The 24,417-nt window shown below is 52.3% G+C and overlaps 2 protein-coding genes across 2 annotated transcripts in view; one reads left to right on the forward strand and one right to left on the reverse strand.

The window, feature by feature from the left end:
* The first annotated feature begins 583 nt into the window (after nt 1-583).
* The window catches only part of triobpb (TRIO and F-actin binding protein b), a 466,860-nt gene continuing 443,026 nt past the window's right edge, over nt 584-24,417 (forward strand). The window contains exon 1 of the mRNA XM_041178043.1: nt 584-642. The gene's annotated coding sequence lies outside the window, so the exon portion shown is untranslated. The remainder of the gene's footprint in view (nt 643-24,417) is intronic.
* On the reverse strand, nt 4,540-4,953 carry LOC121271779 (profilin-3-like). Its single transcript, XM_041178044.1, has one exon. The coding sequence runs from the start codon at nt 4,951-4,953 to the stop codon at nt 4,540-4,542; it is 414 nt and encodes a 137-aa protein (XP_041033978.1).

The raw sequence follows: 24,417 nt of genomic DNA on the forward strand, positions 1-24,417 counted from the left end.
TGCACAATGTATGTCCAAGTCAGGATGGTGTATGGCTTACAGAGTATTTTGAAGACAATGTTCCCATGACGTTGGTGATAGAGGTTGCAGGGCTGGGAGGTGCAGTGGGAGTGAGCTTGGTGAGTAGCTGCAGTCTCTCCTGTAGTTAGTACGGGTGTGGCTACAGCAACACTTTTAGCCACAGCCGCTAATTTTGGTAGAAAACTCCTTAGACGCAAACTAGGAAAATGTACCTCACGTGTATGTTAATGTAACAAACATCTCCCCCAGTTCAGTGTGAAACACCTGCAGCTTTACCTCCTCCTCCCAAATTTTGAACTGCTGCTAATGTTTGTGTCCAGGTTTCATCAGGGTGATTGCTGAGGATGTCCACACTCACAATGAGACTTGTCAGGTTCTGGGGTCCAGTCTATCCAGGACATGTTCAGGTGCTGCTTGTCCTTTGTCCAGTTGGACCTTCTCATTATTGACTGCTGGAAGAAGCTAAGAGGTGGAAACATAAATAACTGGGCTGTTCTCCAAACCCAAACCTTTAAAATACTTGTTTTATTATTACAGACAGATCGCGGGTTCTCGAGTAGAACCTCCACAAACTCACTGAACAGAGATGTCTATCTATCAACAAGTGACAAACCCATTAAGGTAAGAGTATATGTGCATTGTTCCTGGGATGTGGGTGACGCTGGCAAGGTAGCACTGATTGCCCATTCCTTGTCACCCTGAGAAGGTGGCGCTTATCGATCCTCCTTGAACTGCTACAGTCTGCATACCCAGTGGTGCTTGGTGGGGAATTCCAGGTTGTTGACCCGGTGATGATAAAGGAATGGCATGATATATGCCCAAGTCAGGGCAGTGTGTGACATGAAGACGAACTTGGAGGTGATGGTTTTCCCATGATATTGGAAGATAAAGGTTACGTGGCTAGAAAGTGTGTGTTGATGTAAGCTCTCTGAGATGCTGCAGTGCATTTTTATAAATAGTATGTTCTATTCCAGAAAGCCAGTAGGTGAAGAATAGAACTGGAGCCAATCTTTACACACTTAGATATTTATTTGCAAATTTACACATTACAAGCATACACCTCCTAACCCAACAACTACAGTTTTAGTCTGTGTATTTTTAAGGGTTCAAGTGAATCGCCAGTTAATGCCCATCACCAGCAGACAATTAAACACAATTAATGTACAATTAACAAAGCACAAAAGGCAAGGAAGTGATGCTAAATCTTTATGAAACACTGAATAGGTCACAATTGGAGTATTATGTCCAATTCTGGAGCCCACAGTTTTGGAAGGATGTCAAGTCCTTAGTGAGGCTGAAGATTAGAGCAATGTCATGGATGAGGGACCTAAGTTACATGTAGAGACTGGAGAAGCTGGGATTGCTTGCCTTGCAGCAGAGAAGGTTATAGGGAGATTTAACAATTTAGAGGTGTTCAAGGTTTTGAAGGGTTTTGATAGAGTAAATAAGGAGAGGGTTGGTAAACAGAGAACACAGATTTAAAATAAAGAATCTGAGCAGAAGGTGAGAATATATTTAATGCAGAGTTGTTCTGATCTGAAATGCACTGCCTGAAAAGGTGGAAACAGATTCAATAGTAACCTAAAAAAGGAATTGGATAAAAAAGAAAGATATACAGGGTTATGAGGAAAATGCAAGGTACTAAGACTAATTGGATCGCTCTTTCAAAGAGCTGACACAGGCACAATAGGCCAAATGGCCTCCTCCTGTGCTGGCTGATTGTATACCCTTGTGGAGAGGGTAAATGGAGCAGTGAGGGTGGTGGGAAGGACTGGGTTTGAGGATGAGTAGAAAGCACAATCAGTAAAACAATCGAACAGGAACAGAAAAACATAGAAGTATCTAAAGAAAGGAAAAGAAAGAACACAAGTTAGAACGATGAGCATATTGGAACCTGGAACCAGTTCCTAATCTTCCCTTGGTCTCCATCGTGGCCATTATATCGTAATCCCATGTGACGCCTTATTGATCACTCTCTGTGCATTGACACACATGCACCCCAAACTCTGCCTTGCATTGGTACCCGTTTTCATCCCTCCCACTTCAGAGCTAATCTTTATTCTAAGGCTGTTTGTCCCTCCCAGTCCTCTGTGCACCTTGTTTCTCTCCTTTGACACCTGGTTCCCTTCACTTTGTCAAATTTGTATAAGCCCTCCCTCACTGCACTAGTTAACCCCTGAGCAAGAACTTAGAATCCAGCATGGACCATGAATTCTGGCTGTTCTCCATCTACCACACACTTCCCTGCCACTCCACGGAATATCTGCCCCCTGCAGAATATCTTCCCCCATTCTGTGATCTCCTCTTTCAGTTCAGGTGAAGGTTGTTCCTACACTGGAGCCTTGTCTTGTCCCACAAATTACTCTAACGCCCCACAAACATGAATCATCCATCCTGAAGGCCCCCACTCCCTCCCCAACCTCTGTTGCTCTGGCCTGAACCTGCCTATCATCTGTACAGCAGGTAACCTGGGGTGACCAGCCTGTGAGCTCTTGTTTCTCAATCTTGTTCTCAACTTCTTAAACTCCATCTCAGAGCTACTTCTGGTGATGCCATTGGTCACCACATGAAGCACGAATGTTGGAAGCTCTGCCATTTTTCTTTCCAGGAGCTTTTCCCACCCATTTTGTGACGTCCTTCACCCCTTGTATCAAGCCCAGTCAGAGCTCCTGCTTACAACAGTGTGTGTGTTACACTTCATTCAGAGTCTGAGTTGCTGTGGCAACATATGCTTTTATATGCATGTTGTAGTCTGGAAGTGATGTAGAGGTGCCAACATTCTTTTCAACTACCTCTAACTCTAACTATCTGCCATTGGTGGGTGTTGGAAGGATTTGCAGGTCGATACGCAACCTGTTTGACCACTTTATGAACAACCTTCCTTGGACATCAATTCCTGGAGTGGGACTTGAACCCAGTGCTTCTGGCCCAGAGCCAGGGACACTACCGACTGCGCTACAAGACCTCCTACTACAAAAGTATAGAAGGCTGTCAACAGAGGTCTACCCATTCTTGCTCAGCGTATATATACACACACACACACACGCACACTAGTTGTCCTTTGAGGAGAGATTGAGTAGACTCGGCCTATATTCCTTGGAGTTTAGAAAAGAGATCAGGGCCAGGATTTTATGGCCGACCCCCACCCCTCCCGGTCCCGTGGAACTGAATGCGGCAGAGCCTTAAAATCCTGGCCCTGACCTCAGCGAACTGTATAAAATTCTGAAGGGGCTTGACAGGGTCGATGGTGAGAAAATGTTTTCCCTGGTCTAGGAATCTTGAACCCAGGATCACTGCCTCAGATATGGGGTTAGCCATGTAGGACTAAGATGAGGAGAAATTTTTTCACTCAAAGAGTTGTGGATCTTTGGAATTCTCTACCCCAGAGAGCTGGAGTTGCTCAGTCATTGGGTATTTTCAAGTCAGAACGTGATAGGTTTTTGGGTATTAATGAAATTAGTGAAACATGATGTAAGAATAGTGCAGGAAGGTGGAGTTGAGGTAGAAAATGAGCCACGGTCTCGTTGAATGGAGACCTGAAGGGACAAGTGCCCATTCCGGCTCCTATTTCTAATGTTCCTTGTGTACACAGTGAGTTGTTGCAATCAGGAAAACTCGACCTGAAAGGATGGAGGAAGCGCTTTCAGCAATAACTTGTAAAAGTGAATTGGATAATTTCTTGAAGGGAATTCTCAGGGCCATGGAGAAAGAGGAAGGCAAGTGGAAATATATTAGATAGCTCTTTCAAAGAGCCAGCACTGACATCATGGGCCGAATTGTCTTCTGTGCTTCATCATTCTGTAATTGTATAAACCCTTGTCCTGCTACCATGAGATAGCATGTTCCCAATGTTGTGCACTTTCTCCAAATCCTGTTAGCTATCTTTCATAATATTCCTCTCTAGTATTTGTTCAAGACTGTGAGCGTATCTACTCATATTTCAGAGTTTATCCCTTTAACACAAAGAATTGGCCTCGCTGTTCTCCTCTAAAGATGTTAACCAGAACACTACACAGAACCCCATGTCCTGATCTGTATGTAATGCCCCAGGGGTGGCCTGTCCTGAGCTCTGGACAGCTTCACCCTGATTTCTGTTGACTTGAACTCCAATGTCTCAGCAAAATAACCAACCTCCCAGTCTCCATCGACAATGATTTTTGGGTTTGTTCAACAACGGGAGTCAGCTCACACCCCTGACTCCCAACATTCATTGTTGAATTGTGACAAATGGGGTTGTTGTTGTCAGAGGTTTTATTGTGTAATAATGTTACTGCTCTCAGCCAATAGGATCTTAGAGCTGTAGCCGGGGTACAAACGTGCTGAGGGCCAGGCACGATTGCTTGCGCACCAACTTATTCGTAGGATCTTTTTCTGACACTTTACTTCTTCCTGTAACAGAAACCCTGTGTGCAGTGCATTTTTAAGAAAAAAAGAGCTAATGTACAAAGTCAGTTGGTGATACTTAACAATTTATTTTAACCCAAATTTTTAAATTCTCTGAAAACCCCATCCCTCCCTTTAGATTCCCCTCTGTTTCAGGTAGTTGGCCACCTCGTGAACCTTTTTGTTGAGCGCTCCGCCATGAACCCCCTTTTTACCCATCACAAACACCATGGTCTTGATGGTTTTGCCGATGCAGATACTCTTGCCTTGACCGCCCTTCATCCTCACGTCCATCACTCCGTCATTGTTGACCATGAGGTTGTCCCGGATGACGGAACATTTCTTTCCCCCGATGGTGATGCCAGTTTGTAAGAAAGCCTTGCGGTCCTGCCCCACTAACAGGCTAACCTCCTGCGGGGAGATGGCGGCCAGGACTCCACCGGGCTTGGACGCCCAGACGGACTTGTTGTCAGCGTGGCCCACAATGGCAGCATCTTCCATGTTCTTATCCTTCAGTATAGTGTTGATGTAATTCTTCCAGTCAGACATCCTGCCCTTGGATCGAAGATTGGTTTCAAACACAAACTAGCGTTAGGTCCTGTCTCATCAACAGCAGCTCCTTAATGTGAGAGGACTTCACAGTCCTATGGCTTTGTGAGGTCAGAGAGTGACATTACCTCATGCATGACATGGCCCGTGCCATCACTTCAGAGTGACATCACTCTTTATGAGTTCATGTCCTGTGTTCTCCTGATGGTTCACACATCTTTATAAGTCAGCAATGACTGAAACATGTGTAGGTTTATTCTGTTCATTGAGTATCCTGTTTAATCCCCCCTCCCATCTTCTGCCCTCCCTTCCTGTACTGAAGGCACTGACTCATACTGGGATATATCCCCCTTGGTATAGACATTCCCCTCTGCCAAACACTCATAATATTCTGGCCAGGGAAACTTCTCTTGTCCACCTCAAGCCCCATGGTCTAAATAGTCCTAGAGATATTTGTACCTAGTTCCCCCTTTATCATGAAGTCCATTGTGAGCCTGTCAAAGTTATTCTTGATGATTAAGCAGTTCTTTCTCTTAATGATGATGCCAGTCTGCAAGCTTTCCATATCAGAAGCAGGAGGAGCCCTTGTAAAACCATTGCCAATCCCTCACCAAGAGGCACCAAAACCAGTTGTACTGTCAATGACGTCACACCGTGATTCAGCACGGACCAGGATTTGGAGCTGCAGTCATCTGGATCTCTTTGCACTCAGTGTCCCGTGCATATGTGCCAACTTACACAATTCAGAAGTGCTGGCAGAGCCCCTGAAACAACTCGAAATGCAATGTGTGAAGTAGGCCGCTCTTTCAGGGCAACTGAATTTCAATACATATAGTTAAGTGTGAGCTGGTACATTTTGATAGAGAGAATAAGGAGGCCAGATAATCCTTGGAAAATAAGTGTCCAAATAAGGTAGCGGGCCAGAGGGATCTATCTAGGGGTACAGATAAACAAATCACTAAAAGTAGCAACCCAGGTTAATAAGGACACTAATAAAGCAAACAGGGTCCAGGCTAATTTCTAAAGGGATAGAATTGGAAAGCAGAGATGTTATATGGTTAGACCACACTTGAAGTACTGTGGATAATCCTGCTTTCCATCTTTATAGAGACACTGGAGAAAGTGCAGAGATTTACCAGAAAGACAGCAGAGCTGAAAGGTTTTATCCACCAGGAAAGATTGAAAAAGCTGGGTTCCTTTCTCTAGAAAGAAAAGAATGAGGGGTTACCTGATGTTTAAGATTCTGAAAGAGGTTTGATGGGGTAGATGTAGAGAAGATGCTTCCACTTGCAGCAGAGCTTAGGGCCATGAATATAATAAATAAATAAGTCTGATTTTCACAATTTGATGGGGTTAGTTAACCTCAGTAAAACATAAATTGCATTTAGACCAACAAGTTAAAGTATAATACGGAACTGTTAAAATGATCAAAATTAGCACGTTTACAAAAAAACCCAGTGAATCACGTCATCTTTCTTTTTGACCTTTAGGCGCCTTTCCAAACAATTGCTTAAAAAAAATATCAAACTTAACTGAAGGAAAAGTGAGCCTTCTCAGCTAAGCAAGATCTCTTTATAACATTACACAAGCCAAAATCATACAGGCCCTAACAAGGGAAGTAGTCAGTCTCAGCAGAATGTGAGCATTCACTTTCTGAAGAGACAGTACACTAAAATCCTGCAGCTTGGAACAGGAGTAAAGGGACAGAATTTCCACTTTCCTCATTCTGTTTTCCAACACTGACTAATTTATCTTTTCACTCTCTTAATCAGTTTTGGATTTTTGTTAAAGTCACAATAGGTTAGATTGAAGAAGCTGGGATTGTTCTCGTTGGAGCGAAGGAGATTGGTGGGGGGGTGGTGGGGTAACGTCAAAGGTTATGATTGGAGATCTTATGGTGCAGTGGGTAGTGTCTCTGCCTCTGAACTAGAAGCTCCAGGTTCAAGATCCACCCCAGGACTTGATGGTTAAGCGAGGTGTGTTCATAATGTGGCTAAACAGGTTGAAAATCAACCTGCAAACCTGTAAATCCTTCCAACACATGAGATTCCCAGTCAGCCATGTGATGGAAAGAACGTTGGAGCCTCTACCATCACCATCCATAGCTCCAGACTACAACATGCTTGTAAAGTGCACTTTGTCACAGCAACTCAGACTCCCTGAGTGAAATGGGGCACACCACAAGATTATGACAGGTCTCGGTAAGGTAGACAAAGAAAATCTGTTTCTGTTAGCTGATTGTATAAGGATGAGGGAACAAGATGGAAGGTTTTGGGCAAGAGATATGGGGGAATGGGATTGAAATGCTTGCTCTACAGACAGCTGGCATGGACTTGATGGGCTGAATGGCCTCCTGTGTCACAATGGTTCTATGAATCTAACTCACAGCCCATGTCCTCACTGAAGCCTGTCATCTCCTGCGTTGATATGTGGGAGGGGTGTAATAAGGTGGGGTGAAAGGAGGAGGAGATGCTGAGGATCCAGTCAAGTGATTCTGTCCCTTTCTTGGTTTATCCACTGGAAATGCTATGACTGCCTCTCACTGTCAGTTTCAACATTCTGCATCCCTTTAGACGATGTTGTGGAGTTTTAAGGCCACGCACTTAAAGACCTCCTCTCATTGTCACTGCTATTTTATCAGTGCCCAAGGCCAAGTGGCGAGGCCGTAAGTTGGGGTGGGAGCACCTCCTTGTCTGGCAACATGGCTCCTCTTCTTTGGGGACTTGCTGCAGTCCCAGTAGTGGCCACTGCTCCCAGTGGCGCTGCCGGGACTGGAGAGCTGCTGGCCATTTGATTGGCCAGCAGCTCTCGGAGACGGGACTTCTTCCCAGATGGGGGCGGAAGTCCCGTCCAGAACCAGTTACACAGCCGTAAAGTTGTCGTGGGGCTTTCAGGCCAACCGGAGGCAGGCTCACCTCTGGCTTATGAACCAGGGAGGGTGGGAGGACCACAGTCTCCATGTAAAGCTCCCCCATGGTTACAACTCTCACATTTTAGTTTCTCGCTCCATTTTTGAGATGGCCCTTCCCTACAGAAGTGATGATATTAGCTCGGAGGTGGGGAGGCAGAGGGATGCTGGTAGGGGAGATGCTCTTTTACAGTTGGGGAATTTGAAAGGATGGATTTCTCCAAGGCTGTGGTGAATTTAACGACAGGACCTTATTCAACATCTTTTGCCTCCATTGGCCAGCTGCAGCCCCCCAGGTTGACAAGTTGGTTGGCAGTAGGGTAGATGGGCCTTCAGTACCAGGCTGCAGTCAGGCACCAGAGAGGAGGGAGGGCTCAGAGGCCTTGGTGGGGGTGAGGGGGCGGGGTGGGGGTGGGGTGGGGGGGGGCGGGGGGGAGGTGGGAGGGGGGGGGCGGGGTGGGTGGGTGGCGGTGGTGGGTAGAGCTGGTAGATTGGAGGCCAGGGAGGGGGCACGGTCCGAGGCTGGGGTTGATTTGGTGGGGTGGATTGAAAGGGGCAGTGTTGGGATGGGATGGGGGGGTGACTGGATGGATCGGAGAGAGATCGGAGGTGGCAGGTGGGTGGGAGTACGGGATGGAGGATTTGGAGGACAGTTGAAGGGGAGGGAGCTGGGAGATGCTGGCTCGGTGTCTGATAGTGAGGTGTATGGGGGGGTGGGGGGGGTGGTGGGTGGTGGGGAGGGTGGGTGGAAGCAGGTAGGCTGGATCCAGTGGAAAGGACAAAATCACCCACCTTTGCTGCAGCCTGGGAAACCACATTGGCAGGGGTTAAATTAATATTTAAAATGGAGATTAAATCTTGAGTCGCACTAACTCATTATAATATTTTTAAACAGGCTTTCCACCTCCTGGGAGTGGATTGGTTATCCACCCCTTATCCTGTCCCCATTAAAAGTGGCAGGTTCGCACTGGCTAGGGTTCAGGTTTGTGATAAAAACATTTTAACATCCCACCTGATCTAAAATTTTAAGGGGTTAAGATTCTCTAAGGGCTTCTCTACAAATTCCTCCCGTTGCTTTATCTGATTCCTCATGGGCTTCCGTTCATTCCTCCAACTCTCAACTTCATCTGTCACGGCTAAACAAAAAACTTTAATTTGCCAAAGCTTGGTTGTCTGCGTATAATTTTGGACCACATTAAACAACCCGCCCAGGACTATTAGGTGGGTCTCTCAAGTCCAACGTCTCCTACACCTTGTTTACAGCACCAGATTTAGATAGTTCGTTTAAGGTTTGATCGCTAACCTCAGAAGGTGTTTTTGTTCCAAAGTGTAAAAGTTTCAAAACAAAACTACGGCGCATGAAGTGAAGACATTAAAGTGCAATTAAGTCCTTGACGTACGTCCTTGGCAAAGCTTTAGCATCAACAAGGTTTCCAGGTGAACGATCTGGTATTGCTCGTTTGTAGAACAAATTAACCGATGTGTTTACTTCATTACAACAGTGACTACACTTCAAAACCACCTCACTGTTTGTAAAGCACCTTGGGACATCATAAGATCATGAAAGGTGCTGTTGGTGGTGCCGTAGTGGTAAAGTCACTGGACTAACAATCTAGACGCCCAGGCTAAAGCTCTGGGGAGCATAGGTTCAATTCCCGCCACGGCAGCTGGTGAAATTTAAATTCAAATAAATCTGGAATTAAAAGCTAGTCTCAGTAATGGTGACCACGAAACTATCATCGATTGTTGTAAAACCCATCTGGTTCACTAATGGCCCTTTTGGTAAGGAAAACTGCCGTCCTTACTCGGTCTGGCCTACACGTGACTCCAGACCCACAGCAATGTGGTTGACTCTTAAATGGCCTGGCAAGTCGCTCAGTTGTATCAAACCTTCACAAAGCCTAAACGGAATGAAACCAGACAGACCACCTGGCATCAATCTAGGCTCTAGAAATGACCATGGCAAACTCAGCCCTGTCAACCCTGCAAAGTTCTCCTTACTAACGTCTGGGGGCTAGTACCAACATTTGGAGAGCTGTCTCACAGACTAGTCAAGGAACAGTCTGACCTAGTCATACTCATGGAATCATACCTACAGAACAATTCCCAGACACCACCGTCCCTGGGTATGTCCTGCCCCACATTGAACACCATTTAAAGGAAACACTGAGGATGGCAAGGGTCTGGGTGGGGGACTTAAATGTCCAGCACTAAGAGTGGCTTGGTAACACCACCACAGACCGAGCTGGGCGGGTCCTAAATGACATAGCTGCTACACTGGGTCTGCGGCAGGTAGTGAGGGAACCAACAGGAGAGAAAAACACACCTGACCTGTCACAGATGCATCTGTCCATGACGGTGTTGGTAGGAGTGACCACAACACGGGTGCAGAATTTTACACTGATCAGGTGGGCCCGACCTGACTGGATGTGAAATTGTGCAAGATGACGTTGGGCAAACATCCTGACATCATCCCACGCTCACGCGATATTTCGGTCAGAGTTAGAGGCCCGCCCGCTGACCATTAAGAGGGCAATTAAACCCATTAACGGAGCAATTGACCCTGATTTTTTTGTGGTCCGTCCAACCTTACGGTTGGCGGATGGGTGAATTGGCCAGGCGGCCTTTACATTTTTCATGAAACTTCATCCAAGGGCAGGATGAGCTTCCGTTATTAAGTTATAAAAAATAAAAATCCTTGGGCAGCATTATTATCAGCTTTATTTTCAGATGCCTGATTCTGATGCTTGGACCTTTTTTCGTGGCGTTTTGGAACTTTATTTGATGAGTTTGGGGCCTGCAGTTCCCTTGAGGCAGCTCTCTGCCCTCAGGGAGCTTTCTCTCAGCGCTCGGCTGCGCCCACAATGACGTCACCGCCGCCCTCTCCCCACCCCCACCCCCACCCCGGCAGTGCTGAGCTTTCCAGCGCGGGTTTCATACTGGCTGTTAATTGGCCACCCAGTGTGTCCCTCAGCTGCAGACAAGAGGACACCTCCTCCATTGAAGAGCTGGAAGTAACAGCGCCTACCCACCCCCTGCACCAGCTCAGAGACACACACCTCAGTGGGACCTAGATCTAGAGCAGGCTGGGGCTCACCGCATGGACACATGTCCGCAGCAGGAGGAGGCAGGTTCAGCCGAGTCCCCCCCCGGCGCTCGGAGGACTCCTGGGGAAGAGGCACCTGTGAGGCCCGAGTCAGACGACGAAGCTCTGGATTCGGCCTTCCAACTCACCCTAGAGAGTCAGTGAAAGGTGGGAGAACGTTGGGCAGAGCTGTTGGAAGCCCTGGACAGAGTGGCTTGCGATTGGGAGGAGGGCGTCCACCTGCTCTCTGATGAAGTGGTGCCGACGTGTATGTATGGAGGTCTCCACGGGGAGGATGGCGGATGCAATGGAGACCCTGGTCCAGCAGGATGTGGGGATCTGCGCAGACCTGCACCATATTGCGGGAGCCATGGGTGAGTTCCTGCAGTGGCAATGCGAGAGGGAAACAGGGTACCTCACTGTTCCGTCAGCTGCTCTTTCCCTTCAAGGAGTCAGGCCGGGGCCCTCGGGCACCCGAAGGGAGGAGGAGCGGCAAGGAGGAGGGTCATCTACTGAGGAATCTCAGAGGCTGTCTACTCTCTTCGGGTCCCCTCTGCCTGTGAGTCCCTCGACCCTGTCCTCTATCACTGCAGAGGGAGCAGCCGACCCATGAGTGATTCTGGAGGGAGAAGTGTGTGTGTGGCAGGGCCTTTCTGAGCCTTCTGCTAGCCTCTCCCAGGGACACGGAGCCTTCATTCTCCCAGACACATGGAGCCTTCACTCTCCCACACACATGGAGCCTTCAATCTCCCAGACACACGGAGCCTTCACTCTCCCACACACATGGAGCCTTCACTCTCCCACACACACGGAGTCTTCACTCTCCCACACACACAGAGTCTTCACTCTCCCACACACACAGAGTCTTCACTCTCCCACACACACAGAGTCTTCACTCTCCCACACACACAGAGTCTTCACTCTCCCACACACACGGAGTCTTCACTCTCCCACACACACGGAGCCTTCACTCTCCCACACACACGGAGCCTTCACTCTCCCACACACACGCAGCCTTCACTCTCCCACACACACGGAGCCTTCAATCTCCCACACACAAGGAGACTTCACTCTCCCACTCACACGGAGCCTTCACTCTCCCACACACACGGAGCCTTCACTCTCCCACACACACGGAGCCTTCACTCTCCCACACACACGGAGCCTTCACTCTCCCACACACACGGGGCCTTCACTCTCCCACACACACATGGACCCTTCACTCTCCCAGACACACGGAGCCTTCACTCTCTCAGACACACGGAGCCTTCACTTTCTCAGACACATGGAGCCTTCACTTTCCCAGACACACGGAGCCTTCACTCTCCCAGACACACGGAGCCTTCACTCTCCCACACACACGGAGCCTTCACTCTCCCACACACACGGAGCCTTCACTCTCCCACACACACGGAGCCTTCACTCTCCCACACACACGGAGCCTTCACTCTCCCACACACACGGAGCCTTCACTCTCCCACACACAAGGAGCCTTCACTCTCCCACACACACATGGAGCCTTCACTCTCCCAGACACACGGAGCCTTCACTTTCTCAGACACATGGAGCCTTCACTCTCTCAGACACACGGAGCCTTCACTCTCTCAGACACACGGAGCCTTCACTCTCCCACACACACGGAGCCTTCACTCTCCCACACACACAGAGTCTTCACTCTCACACACACACATGGAGCCTTCACTCTCCCAGACACACGGAGCCTTCACTCTCCCACACACTCGGAGCCTTCACTCTCTCAGACACACGGAGCCTTCACTCTCTCAGACACGGGGACTCTTCCTGTATCACATTCATCTCAATGTTCTGAGCATTTTCAATGCTGCCTGCTGGGGTTCACGATCAGTTGTCCATCTGAGCTGATCTGCATCTCCACCCACTCTCCCAGACACACGGAGCCTTCACTCTCCCACACACACGGAGCCTTCACTCTCCCACACACACGGAGCCTTCACTCTCCCACACAGACGGAGCCTTCACTCTCCCACACACACATGGAGCCTTCACTCTCCCAGACACACGGAGCCTTCACTCTCTCAGACACACGGAGCCTTCACTCTCTCAGACACACGGAGCCTTCACTCTCCCACACACACAGAGCCTTCACTCTCCCACACACACGGAGCCTTCACTCTCCCACACACACATGGAGCCTTCACTCTCCCAGACACACGGAGCCTTCACTCTCCCACACACACAGAGTCTTCACTCTCCCACACACACAGAGTCTTCACTCTCCCACACACACGGAGCCTTCACTCTCCCACACACACGGAGCCTTCACTCTCCCACACACACGGAGCCTTCACTCTCCCACACACACGGAGCCTTCAATCTCCCACACACACGGAGCCTTCACTCTCCCACACACACGGAGCCTTCACTCTTCCACACACACATGGAGCCTTCACTCTCCCACACACACGGAGCCTTCACTCTCTCAGACACACGGAGCCTTCACTCTCCCACACACACGGAGCCTTCACTCTCCCAGACACGAGGAGCCTTCACTCTCTCAGACACACAGAGTCTTCACTCTCCCACACACACAGAGTCTTCACTCTCCCACACACACAGAGTCTTCACTCTCCCACACACACAGAGTCTTCACTCTCCCACACACACAGAGTCTTCACTCTCCTACACACACGGAGCCTTCACTCGCCCACACACACGCAGCCTTCACTCTCCCACACACACGGAGCCTTCACTCTCCCACACGCACGGAGCCTTCACTCTCCCACACACACGCAGCCTTCACTCTCCCACACACACGGAGCCTTCACTCTCCCACACACAAGGAGCCTTCAGTCTCCCACTCACACGGAGCCTTCACTCTCCCACACACACGGAGCCTTCACTCTCCCAGACACACGGAGCCTTCACTCTCCCACACACACGGAGCCTTCACTTTCCCAGACACACGGAGCCTTCACTCTCCCAGACACACGGAGCCTTCACTCTCCCACACACACGGAGCCTTCACTCTCCCACACGCAGAGTCTTCACTCTCCCACACACACATGGAGCCTTCACTCTCCCAGACACACGGAGCCTTCACTCTCCCACACACTCGGAGCCTTCACTCTCTCAGACACACGGAGCCTTCACTCTCTCAGACACGGGGACTCTTCCTGTATCACATTCATCTCAATGTTCTGAGCATTTTCAATGCTGCCTGCTGGGGTTCACGATCAGTTGTCCATCTGAGCTGATCTGCATCTCCACCCACTCTCCCAGACACACGGAGCCTTCACTCTCCCACACACACGGAGCCTTCACTCTCCCACACACACGGAGCCTTCACTCTCCCACACACACATGGAGCCTTCACTCTCCCAGACACATGGAGCCTTCACTCTCTCAGACACATGGAGCCTTCACTCTCCCAGACACACGGAGCCTTCACTCTCCCAGACACACGGAGCCTTCACTCTCCCACACACACGGAGCCTTCACTCTCCCACACACACGGAGCCTTCACTCTCCCACACAGACGGAGCCTTCACTCTCCCACACACACATGGAGCCTTCACTCTCCCAGACACACGGAGCCTTCACTCTCTCAGACACACGGAGCCTTCACTCTCTCAGACACACGGAGCCTTCACACTCCCACACACACGGAGCCTTCACTCTCCCACACACACGGAGTCTTCACTCTCCCACACACACATGGAGCCTTCACTCTCCCAGACACACGGAGCCTTCACTCTCCCACACACACAGAGTCTTCACTCTCCCACACACACAGAGTCTTCACTCTCCCACACACACGGAGCCTTCACTCTCCCACACACACGGAGCCTTCACTCTCCCACACACACGGAGCCTTCACTCTCCCACACACACGGAGCCTTCACTCTCCCACACACACGGAGCCTTCACTCTCCCACACACACGGAGCCTTCACTCTCCCACACACACATGGAGCCTTCACTCTCCCACACACACGGAGCCTTCACTCTCTCAGACACACGGAGCCTTCACTCTCCCACACACACGGAGCCTTCACTCTCCCAGACACGCGGAGCCTTCACTCTCTCAGACACACAGAGTCTTCACTCTCCCACACACACAGAGTCTTCACTCTCCCACACACACAGAGTCTTCACTCTCCCACACACACAGAGTCTTCACTCTCCCACACACACAGAGTCTTCACTCTCCCACACACACACAGAGTCTTCACTCTCCCACACACACAGAGTCTTCACTCTCCAACACACACGGAGCCTTCACTCGCCCACACACACGCAGCCTTCACTCTCCCACACACACGGAGCCTTCACTCTCCCACACACAAGGAGCCTTCACTCTCCCACACACACGGAGCCTTCACTCTCCCACACACACGGAGCCTTCACTCTCCCACACACACGGAGCCTTCACTCTCCCACACACACGGAGCCTTCACTCTCCCACACACACGGAGCCTTCACTCTCCCACACACACGGAGCCTTCACTCTCCCACACACACGGAGCCTTCACTCTCCCACACACACGGAGTCTTCCCTCTCCCACACACACAGAGTCTCCACTCTCCCACACACACATGGAGCCTTCACTCTCCCAGACACACGGAGCCTTCACTCTCCCAGACACACGGAGCCTTCACTCTCCCACACACACGGAGCCTTCACTCTCCCACACACACGGAGCCTTCACTCTCCCACACACACATGGAGCCTTCACTCTCCCAGACACACGGAGCCTTCACTCTCTCAGACACACGGAGTCTTCACTCTCCCACACACACAGAGTCTTCACTCTCCCACACACACAGAGTCTTCACTCTTCCACACACACAGAGTCTTCACTCTCCCACACACACGGAGCCTTCACTCTCCCACACACACGGAGCCTTCACTCTCCCACACACACGGAGCCTTCACTCTCCCACACACAAGGAGCCTTCACTCTCCCACACACACATGGAGCCTTCACTCTCCCAGACACACGGAGCCTTCACTTTCTCAGACACATGGAGCCTTCACTCTCTCAGACACACGGAGCCTTCACTCTCTCAGACACACGGAGCCTTCACTCTCCCACACACACGGAGCCTTCACTCTCCCACACACACAGAGTCTTCACTCTCCCACACACACATGGAGCCTTCACTCTCCCAGACACACGGAGCCTTCACTCTCCCACACACTCGGAGCCTTCACTCTCTCAGACACACGGAGCCTTCACTCTCTCAGACACGGGGACTCATCCTGTATCACATTCATCTCAATGTTCTGAGCATTTTCAATGCTGCCTGCTGGGGTTCACGATCAGTTGTCCATCTGAGCTGATCTGCATCTCCACCCACTCTCCCAGACACACGGAGCCTTCACTCTCCCACACACACGGAGCCTTCACTCTCCCACACACACGGAGCCTTCACTCTCCCACACACACATGGAGCCTTCACTCTCCCAGACACATGGAGCCTTCACTCTCTCAGACACATGGAGCCTTCACTCTCCCACACACACGGAGCCTTCACTCTCCCAGACACACGGAGCCTTCACTCTCCCAGACACACGGAGCCTTCACTCTCCCACACACACGGAGCCTTCACTCTCCCACACACACGGAGCCTTCACTCTCCCACACACACAGAGTCTTCACTCTCCCACACACACAGAGTCTTCACTCTCCCACACACACAGAGTCTTCACTCTCCTACACACACGGAGCCTTCACTCGCCCACACACACGCAGCCTTCACTCTCCCACACACACGGAGCCTTCACTCTCCCACACGCACGGAGCCTTCACTCTCCCACACACACGCAGCCTTCACTCTCCCACACACACGGAGCCTTCACTCTCCCACACACAAGGAGCCTTCACTCTCCCACTCACACGGAGCCTTCACTCTCCCACACACACGGAGCCTTCACTCTCCCAGACACACGGAGCCTTCACTCTCCCACACACACGGAGCCTTCACTTTCCCAGACACACGGAGCCTTCACTCTCCCAGACACACGGAGCCTTCACTCTCCCACACACACGGAGCCTTCACTCTCCCACACGCAGAGTCTTCACTCTCCCACACACACATGGAGCCTTCACTCTCCCAGACACACGGAGCCTTCACTCTCCCAGACACACGGAGCCTTCACTCTCCCACACACACGGAGCCTTCACTCTCCCACACGCAGAGTCTTCACTCTCCCACACACACATGGAGCCTTCACTCTCCCAGACACACGGAGCCTTCACTCTCCCAGACACACGGAGCCTTCACTCTCCCACACACTCGGAGCCTTCACTCTCTCAGACACACGGAGCCTTCACTCTCTCAGACACGGGGACTCTTCCTGTATCACATTCATCTCAATGTTCTGAGCATTTTCAATGCTGCCTGCTGGGGTTCACGATCAGTTGTCCATCTGAGCTGATCTGCATCTCCACCCACTCTCCCAGACACACGGAGCCTTCACTCTCCCACACACACGGAGCCTTCACTCTCCCACACACACGGAGCCTTCACTCTCCCACACACACATGGAGCCTTCACTCTCCCAGACACATGGAGCCTTCACTCTCTCAGACACATGGAGCCTTCACTCTCCCAGACACACGGAGCCTTCACTCTCCCAGACACACGGAGCCTTCACTCTCCCACACACACGGAGCCTTCACTCTCCCACACACACGGAGCCTTCACTCTCCCACACAGACGGAGCCTTCACTCTCCCACACACACATGGAGCCTTCACTCTCCCAGACACACGGAGCCTTCACTCTCTCAGACACACGGAGCCTTCACTCTCTCAGACACACGGAGCCTTCACACTCCCACACACACGGAGCCTTCACTCCCCACACACACGGAGTCTTCACTCTCCCACACACACATGGAGCCTTCACTCTCCCAGACACACGGAGCCTTCACTCTCCCACACACACAGAGTCTTCACTCTCCCACACACACAGAGTCTTCACTCTCCCACACACACAGAGTCTTCACTCTCCTACACACACGGAGCCTTCACTCGCCCACACACACGCAGCCTTCACTCTCCCACACACACGGAGCGTTCACTCTCCCACACGCACGGAGCCTTCACTCTCCCACACACACGCAGCCTTCACTCTCCCACACACACGGAGCCTTCACTCTCCCACACACAAGGAGCCTTCAGTCTCCCACTCACACGGAGCCTTCACTCTCCCACACACACGGAGCCTTCACTCTCCCAGACACACGGAGCCTTCACTCTCCCACACACACGGAGCCTTCACTTTCCCAGACACACGGAGCCTTCACTCTCCCAGACACACGGAGCCTTCACTCTCCCACACACACGGAGCCTTCACTCTCCCACACGCAGAGTCTTCACTCTCCCACACACACATGGAGCCTTCACTCTCCCAGACACACGGAGCCTTCACTCTCCCACACACTCGGAGCCTTCACTCTCTCAGACACACGGAGCCTTCACTCTCTCAGACACGGGGACTCTTCCTGTATCACATTCATCTCAATGTTCTGAGCATTTTCAATGCTGCCTGCTGGGGTTCACGATCAGTTGTCCATCTGAGCTGATCTGCATCTCCACCCACTCTCCCAGACACACGGAGCCTTCACTCTCCCACACACACGGAGCCTTCACTCTCCCACACACACGGAGCCTTCACTCTCCCACACACACATGGAGCCTTCACTCTCCCAGACACATGGAGCCTTCACTCTCTCAGACACATGGAGCCTTCACTCTCCCAGACACACGGAGCCTTCACTCTCCCAGACACACGGAGCCTTCACTCTCCCACACACACGGAGCCTTCACTCTCCCACACACACGGAGCCTTCACTCTCCCACACAGACGGAGCCTTCACTCTCCCACACACACATGGAGCCTTCACTCTCCCAGACACACGGAGCCTTCACTCTCTCAGACACACGGAGCCTTCACTCTCTCAGACACACGGAGCCTTCACACTCCCACACACACGGAGCCTTCACTCTCCCACACACACGGAGTCTTCACTCTCCCACACACACATGGAGCCTTCACTCTCCCAGACACACGGAGCCTTCACTCTCCCACACACACAGAGTCTTCACTCTTCCACACACACAGAGTCTTCACTCTCCCACACACACGGAGCCTTCACTCTCCCACACACACGGAGCCTTCACTCTCCCACACACACGGAGCCTTCACTCTCCCACACACACGGAGCCTTCACTCTCCCACACACACGGAGCCTTCACTCTCCCACACACACGGAGCCTTCACTCTCCCACACACACATGGAGCCTTCACTCTCCCACACACACGGAGCCTTCACTCTCTCAGACACACGGAGCCTTCACTCTCCCACACACACGGAGCCTTCACTCTCCCAGACACGCGGAGCCTTCACTCTCTCAGACACACAGAGTCTTCACTCTCCCACACACACAGAGTCTTCACTCTCCCACACACACAGAGTCTTCACTCTCCCACACACACAGAGTCTTCACTCTCCCACACACACAGAGTCTTCACTCTCCCACACACACACAGAGTCTTCACTCTCCCACACACACAGAGTCTTCACTCTCCTACACACACGGAGCCTTCACTCGCCCACACACACGCAGCCTTCACTCTCCCACACACACGGAGCCTTCACTCTCCCACACACAAGGAGCCTTCACTCTCCCACACACACGGAGCCTTCACTCTCCCAGACACACGGAGCCTTCACTCTCCCACACACACGGAGCCTTCACACTCCCACACACACGGAGCCTTCACTCTCCCACACACACGGAGCCTTCACTCTCCCACACACACGGAGCCTTCACTCTCCCACACACACGGAGCCTTCACTCTCCCACACACACGGAGTCTTCCCTCTCCCACACACACAGAGTCTTCACTCTCCCACACACACATGGAGCCTTCACTCTCCCAGACACACGGAGCCTTCACTCTCCCAGACACACGGAGCCTTCACTCTCCCACACACACGGAGCCTTCACTCTCCCACACACACGGAGCCTTCACTCTCCCACACACACATGGAGCCTTCACTCTCACAGACACACGGAGCCTTCACTCTCTCAGACACACGGAGTCTTCACTCTCCCACACACACAGAGTCTTCACTCTCCCACACACACAGAGTCTTCACTCTTCCACACACACAGAGTCTTCACTCTCCCACACACATGGAGCCTTCACTCTCCCACACACACGGAGCTTTCACTCTCCCACACACACGGAGCCTTCACTCTCCCACACACAAGGAGCCTTCACTCTCCCACACACACATGGTGCCTTCACTCTCCCAGACACACGGAGCCTTCACTTTCTCAGACACATGGAGCCTTCACTCTCTCAGACACACGGAGCCTTCACTCTCTCAGACACACGGAGCCTTCACTCTCCCACACACACGGAGCCTTCACTCTCCCACACACACAGAGTCTTCACTCTCCCACACACACATGGAGCCTTCACTCTCCCAGACACACGGAGCCTTCACTCTCCCACACACTCGGAGCCTTCACTCTCTCAGACACACGGAGCCTTCACTCTCTCAGACACGGGGACTCATCCTGTATCACATTCATCTCAATGTTCTGAGCATTTTCAATGCTGCCTGCTGGGGTTCACGATCAGTTGTCCATCTGAGCTGATCTGCATCTCCACCCACTCTCCCAGACACACGGAGCCTTCACTCTCCCACACACACGGAGCCTTCACTCTCCCACACACACGGAGCCTTCACTCTCCCACACACACATGGAGCCTTCACTCTCCCAGACACATGGAGCCTTCACTCTCTCAGACACATGGAGCCTTCACTCTCCCACACACACGGAGCCTTCACTCTCCCAGACACACGGAGCCTTCACTCTCCCAGACACACGGAGCCTTCACTCTCCCACACACACGGAGCCTTCACTCTCCCACACACACGGAGCCTTCACTCTCCCACACACACAGAGTCTTCACTCTCCCACACACACAGAGTCTTCACTCTCCCACACACACAGAGTCTTCACTCTCCTACACACACGGAGCCTTCACTCGCCCACACACACGCAGCCTTCACTCTCCCACACACACGCAGCCTTCACTCTCCCACACACACGGAGCCTTCACTCTCCCACACACAAGGAGCCTTCACTCTCCCACTCACACGGAGCCTTCACTCTCCCACACACACGGAGCCTTCACTCTCCCAGACACACGGAGCCTTCACTCTCCCACACACACGGAGCCTTCACTTTCCCAGACACACGGAGCCTTCACTCTCCCAGACACACGGAGCCTTCACTCTCCCACACACACGGAGCCTTCACTCTCCCACACGCAGAGTCTTCACTCTCCCACACACACATGGAGCCTTCACTCTCCCAGACACACGGAGCCTTCACTCTCCCAGACACACGGAGCCTTCACTCTCCCACACACACGGAGCCTTCACTCTCCCACACGCAGAGTCTTCACTCTCCCACACACACATGGAGCCTTCACTCTCCCAGACACACGGAGCCTTCACTCTCCCAGACACACGGAGCCTTCACTCTCCCACACACTCGGAGCCTTCACTCTCTCAGACACACGGAGCCTTCACTCTCTCAGACACGGGGACTCTTCCTGTATCACATTCATCTCAATGTTCTGAGCATTTTCAATGCTGCCTGCTGGGGTTCACGATCAGTTGTCCATCTGAGCTGATCTGCATCTCCACCCACTCTCCCAGACACACGGAGCCTTCACTCTCCCACACACACGGAGCCTTCACTCTCCCACACACACGGAGCCTTCACTCTCCCACACACACGGAGCCTTCACTCTCCCACACACACGGAGCCTTCACTCTCCCACACACACGGAGCCTTCACTCTCCCACACACACGGAGTCTTCCCTCTCCCACACACACAGAGTCTTCACTCTCCCACACACACATGGAGCCTTCACTCTCCCAGACACACGGAGCCTTCACTCTCCCAGACACACGGAGCCTTCACTCTCCCACACACACGGAGCCTTCACTCTCCCACACACACGGAGCCTTCACTCTCCCACACACACATGGAGCCTTCACTCTCCCAGACACACGGAGCCTTCACTCTCTCAGACACACGGAGTCTTCACTCTCCCACACACACAGAGTCTTCACTCTCCCACACACACAGAGTCTTCACTCTTCCACACACACAGAGTCTTCACTCTCCCACACACACGGAGCCTTCACTCTCCCACACACACGGAGCTTTCACTCTCCCACACACACGGAGCCTTCACTCTCCCACACACAAGGAGCCTTCACTCTCCCACACACACATGGAGCCTTCACTCTCCCAGACACACGGAGCCTTCACTTTCTCAGACACATGGAGCCTTCACTCTCTCAGACACACGGAGCCTTCACTCTCTCAGACACACGGAGCCTTCACTCTCCCACACACACGGAGCCTTCACTCTCCCACACACACAGAGTCTTCACTCTCCCACACACACATGGAGCCTTCACTCTCCCAGACACACGGAGCCTTCACTCTCCCACACACTCGGAGCCTTCACTCTCTCAGACACACGGAGCCTTCACTCTCTCAGACACGGGGACTCATCCTGTATCACATTCATCTCAATGTTCTGAGCATTTTCAATGCTGCCTGCTGGGGTTCACGATCAGTTGTCCATCTGAGCTGATCTGCATCTCCACCCACTCTCCCAGACACACGGAGCCTTCACTCTCCCACACACACGGAGCCTTCACTCTCCCACACACACGGAGCCTTCACTCTCCCACACACACATGGAGCCTTCACTCTCCCAGACACATGGAGCCTTCACTCTCTCAGACACATGGAGCCTTCACTCTCCCACACACACGGAGCCTTCACTCTCCCAGACACACGGAGCCTTCACTCTCCCAGACACACGGAGCCTTCACTCTCCCACACACACGGAGCCTTCACTCTCCCACACACACGGAGCCTTCACTCTCCCACACACACAGAGTCTTCACTCTCCCACACACACAGAGTCTTCACTCTCCCACACACACAGAGTCTTCACTCTCCTACACACACGGAGCCTTCACTCGCCCACACACACGCAGCCTTCACTCTCCCACACACACGCAGCCTTCACTCTCCCACACACACGCAGCCTTCACTCTCCCACACACAAGGAGCCTTCACTCTCCCACTCACACGGAGCCTTCACTCTCCCACACACACGGAGCCTTCACTCTCCCAGACACACGGAGCCTTCACTCTCCCACACACACGGAGCCTTCACTTTCCCAGACACACGGAGCCTTCACTCTCCCAGACACACGGAGCCTTCACTCTCCCACACACACGGAGCCTTCACTCTCCCACACGCAGAGTCTTCACTCTCCCACACACACATGGAGCCTTCACTCTCCCAGACACACGGAGCCTTCACTCTCCCAGACACACGGAGCCTTCACTCTCCCACACACACGGAGCCTTCACTCTCCCACACGCAGAGTCTTCACTCTCCCACACACACATGGAGCCTTCACTCTCCCAGACACACGGAGCCTTCACTCTCCCAGACACACGGAGCCTTCACTCTCCCACACACTCGGAGCCTTCACTCTCTCAGACACACGGAGCCTTCACTCTCTCAGACACGGGGACTCTTCCTGTATCACATTCATCTCAATGTTCTGAGCATTTTCAATGCTGCCTGCTGGGGTTCACGATCAGTTGTCCATCTGAGCTGATCTGCATCTCCACCCACTCTCCCAGACACACGGAGCCTTCACTCTCCCACACACACGGAGCCTTCACTCTCCCACACACACGGAGCCTTCACTCTCCCACACACACATGGAGACTTCACTCTCCCAGACACATGGAGCCTTCACTCTCTCAGACACATGGAGCCTTCACTCTCCCAGACACACGGAGCCTTCACTCTCCCAGACACACGGAGCCTTCACTCTCCCACACACACGGAGCCTTCACTCTCCCACACACACGGAGCCTTCACTCTCCCACACAGACGGAGCCTTCACTCTCCCACACACACATGGAGCCTTCACTCTCCCAGACACACGGAGCCTTCACTCTCTCAGACACACGGAGCCTTCACTCTCTCAGACACACGGAGCCTTCACACTCCCACACACACGGAGCCTTCACTCTCCCACACACACGGAGTCTTCACTCTCCCACACACACATGGAGCCTTCACTCTCCCAGACACACGGAGCCTTCACTCTCCCACACACACAGAGTCTTCACTCTCCCACACACACAGAGTCTTCACTCTCCCACACACACGGAGCCTTCACTCTCCCACACACACGGAGCCTTCACTCTCCCACACACACGGAGCCTTCACTCTCCCACACACACGGAGCCTTCACTCTCCCACACACACGGAGCCTTCACTCTCCCACACACACGGAGCCTTCACTCTCCCACACACACATGGAGCCTTCACTCTCCCACACA

Source organism: Carcharodon carcharias, chromosome 31 (genome assembly GCF_017639515.1).
Source record: "Carcharodon carcharias isolate sCarCar2 chromosome 31, sCarCar2.pri, whole genome shotgun sequence".
NCBI classification, from domain to species: Eukaryota; Metazoa; Chordata; class Chondrichthyes; order Lamniformes; family Lamnidae; genus Carcharodon; species Carcharodon carcharias.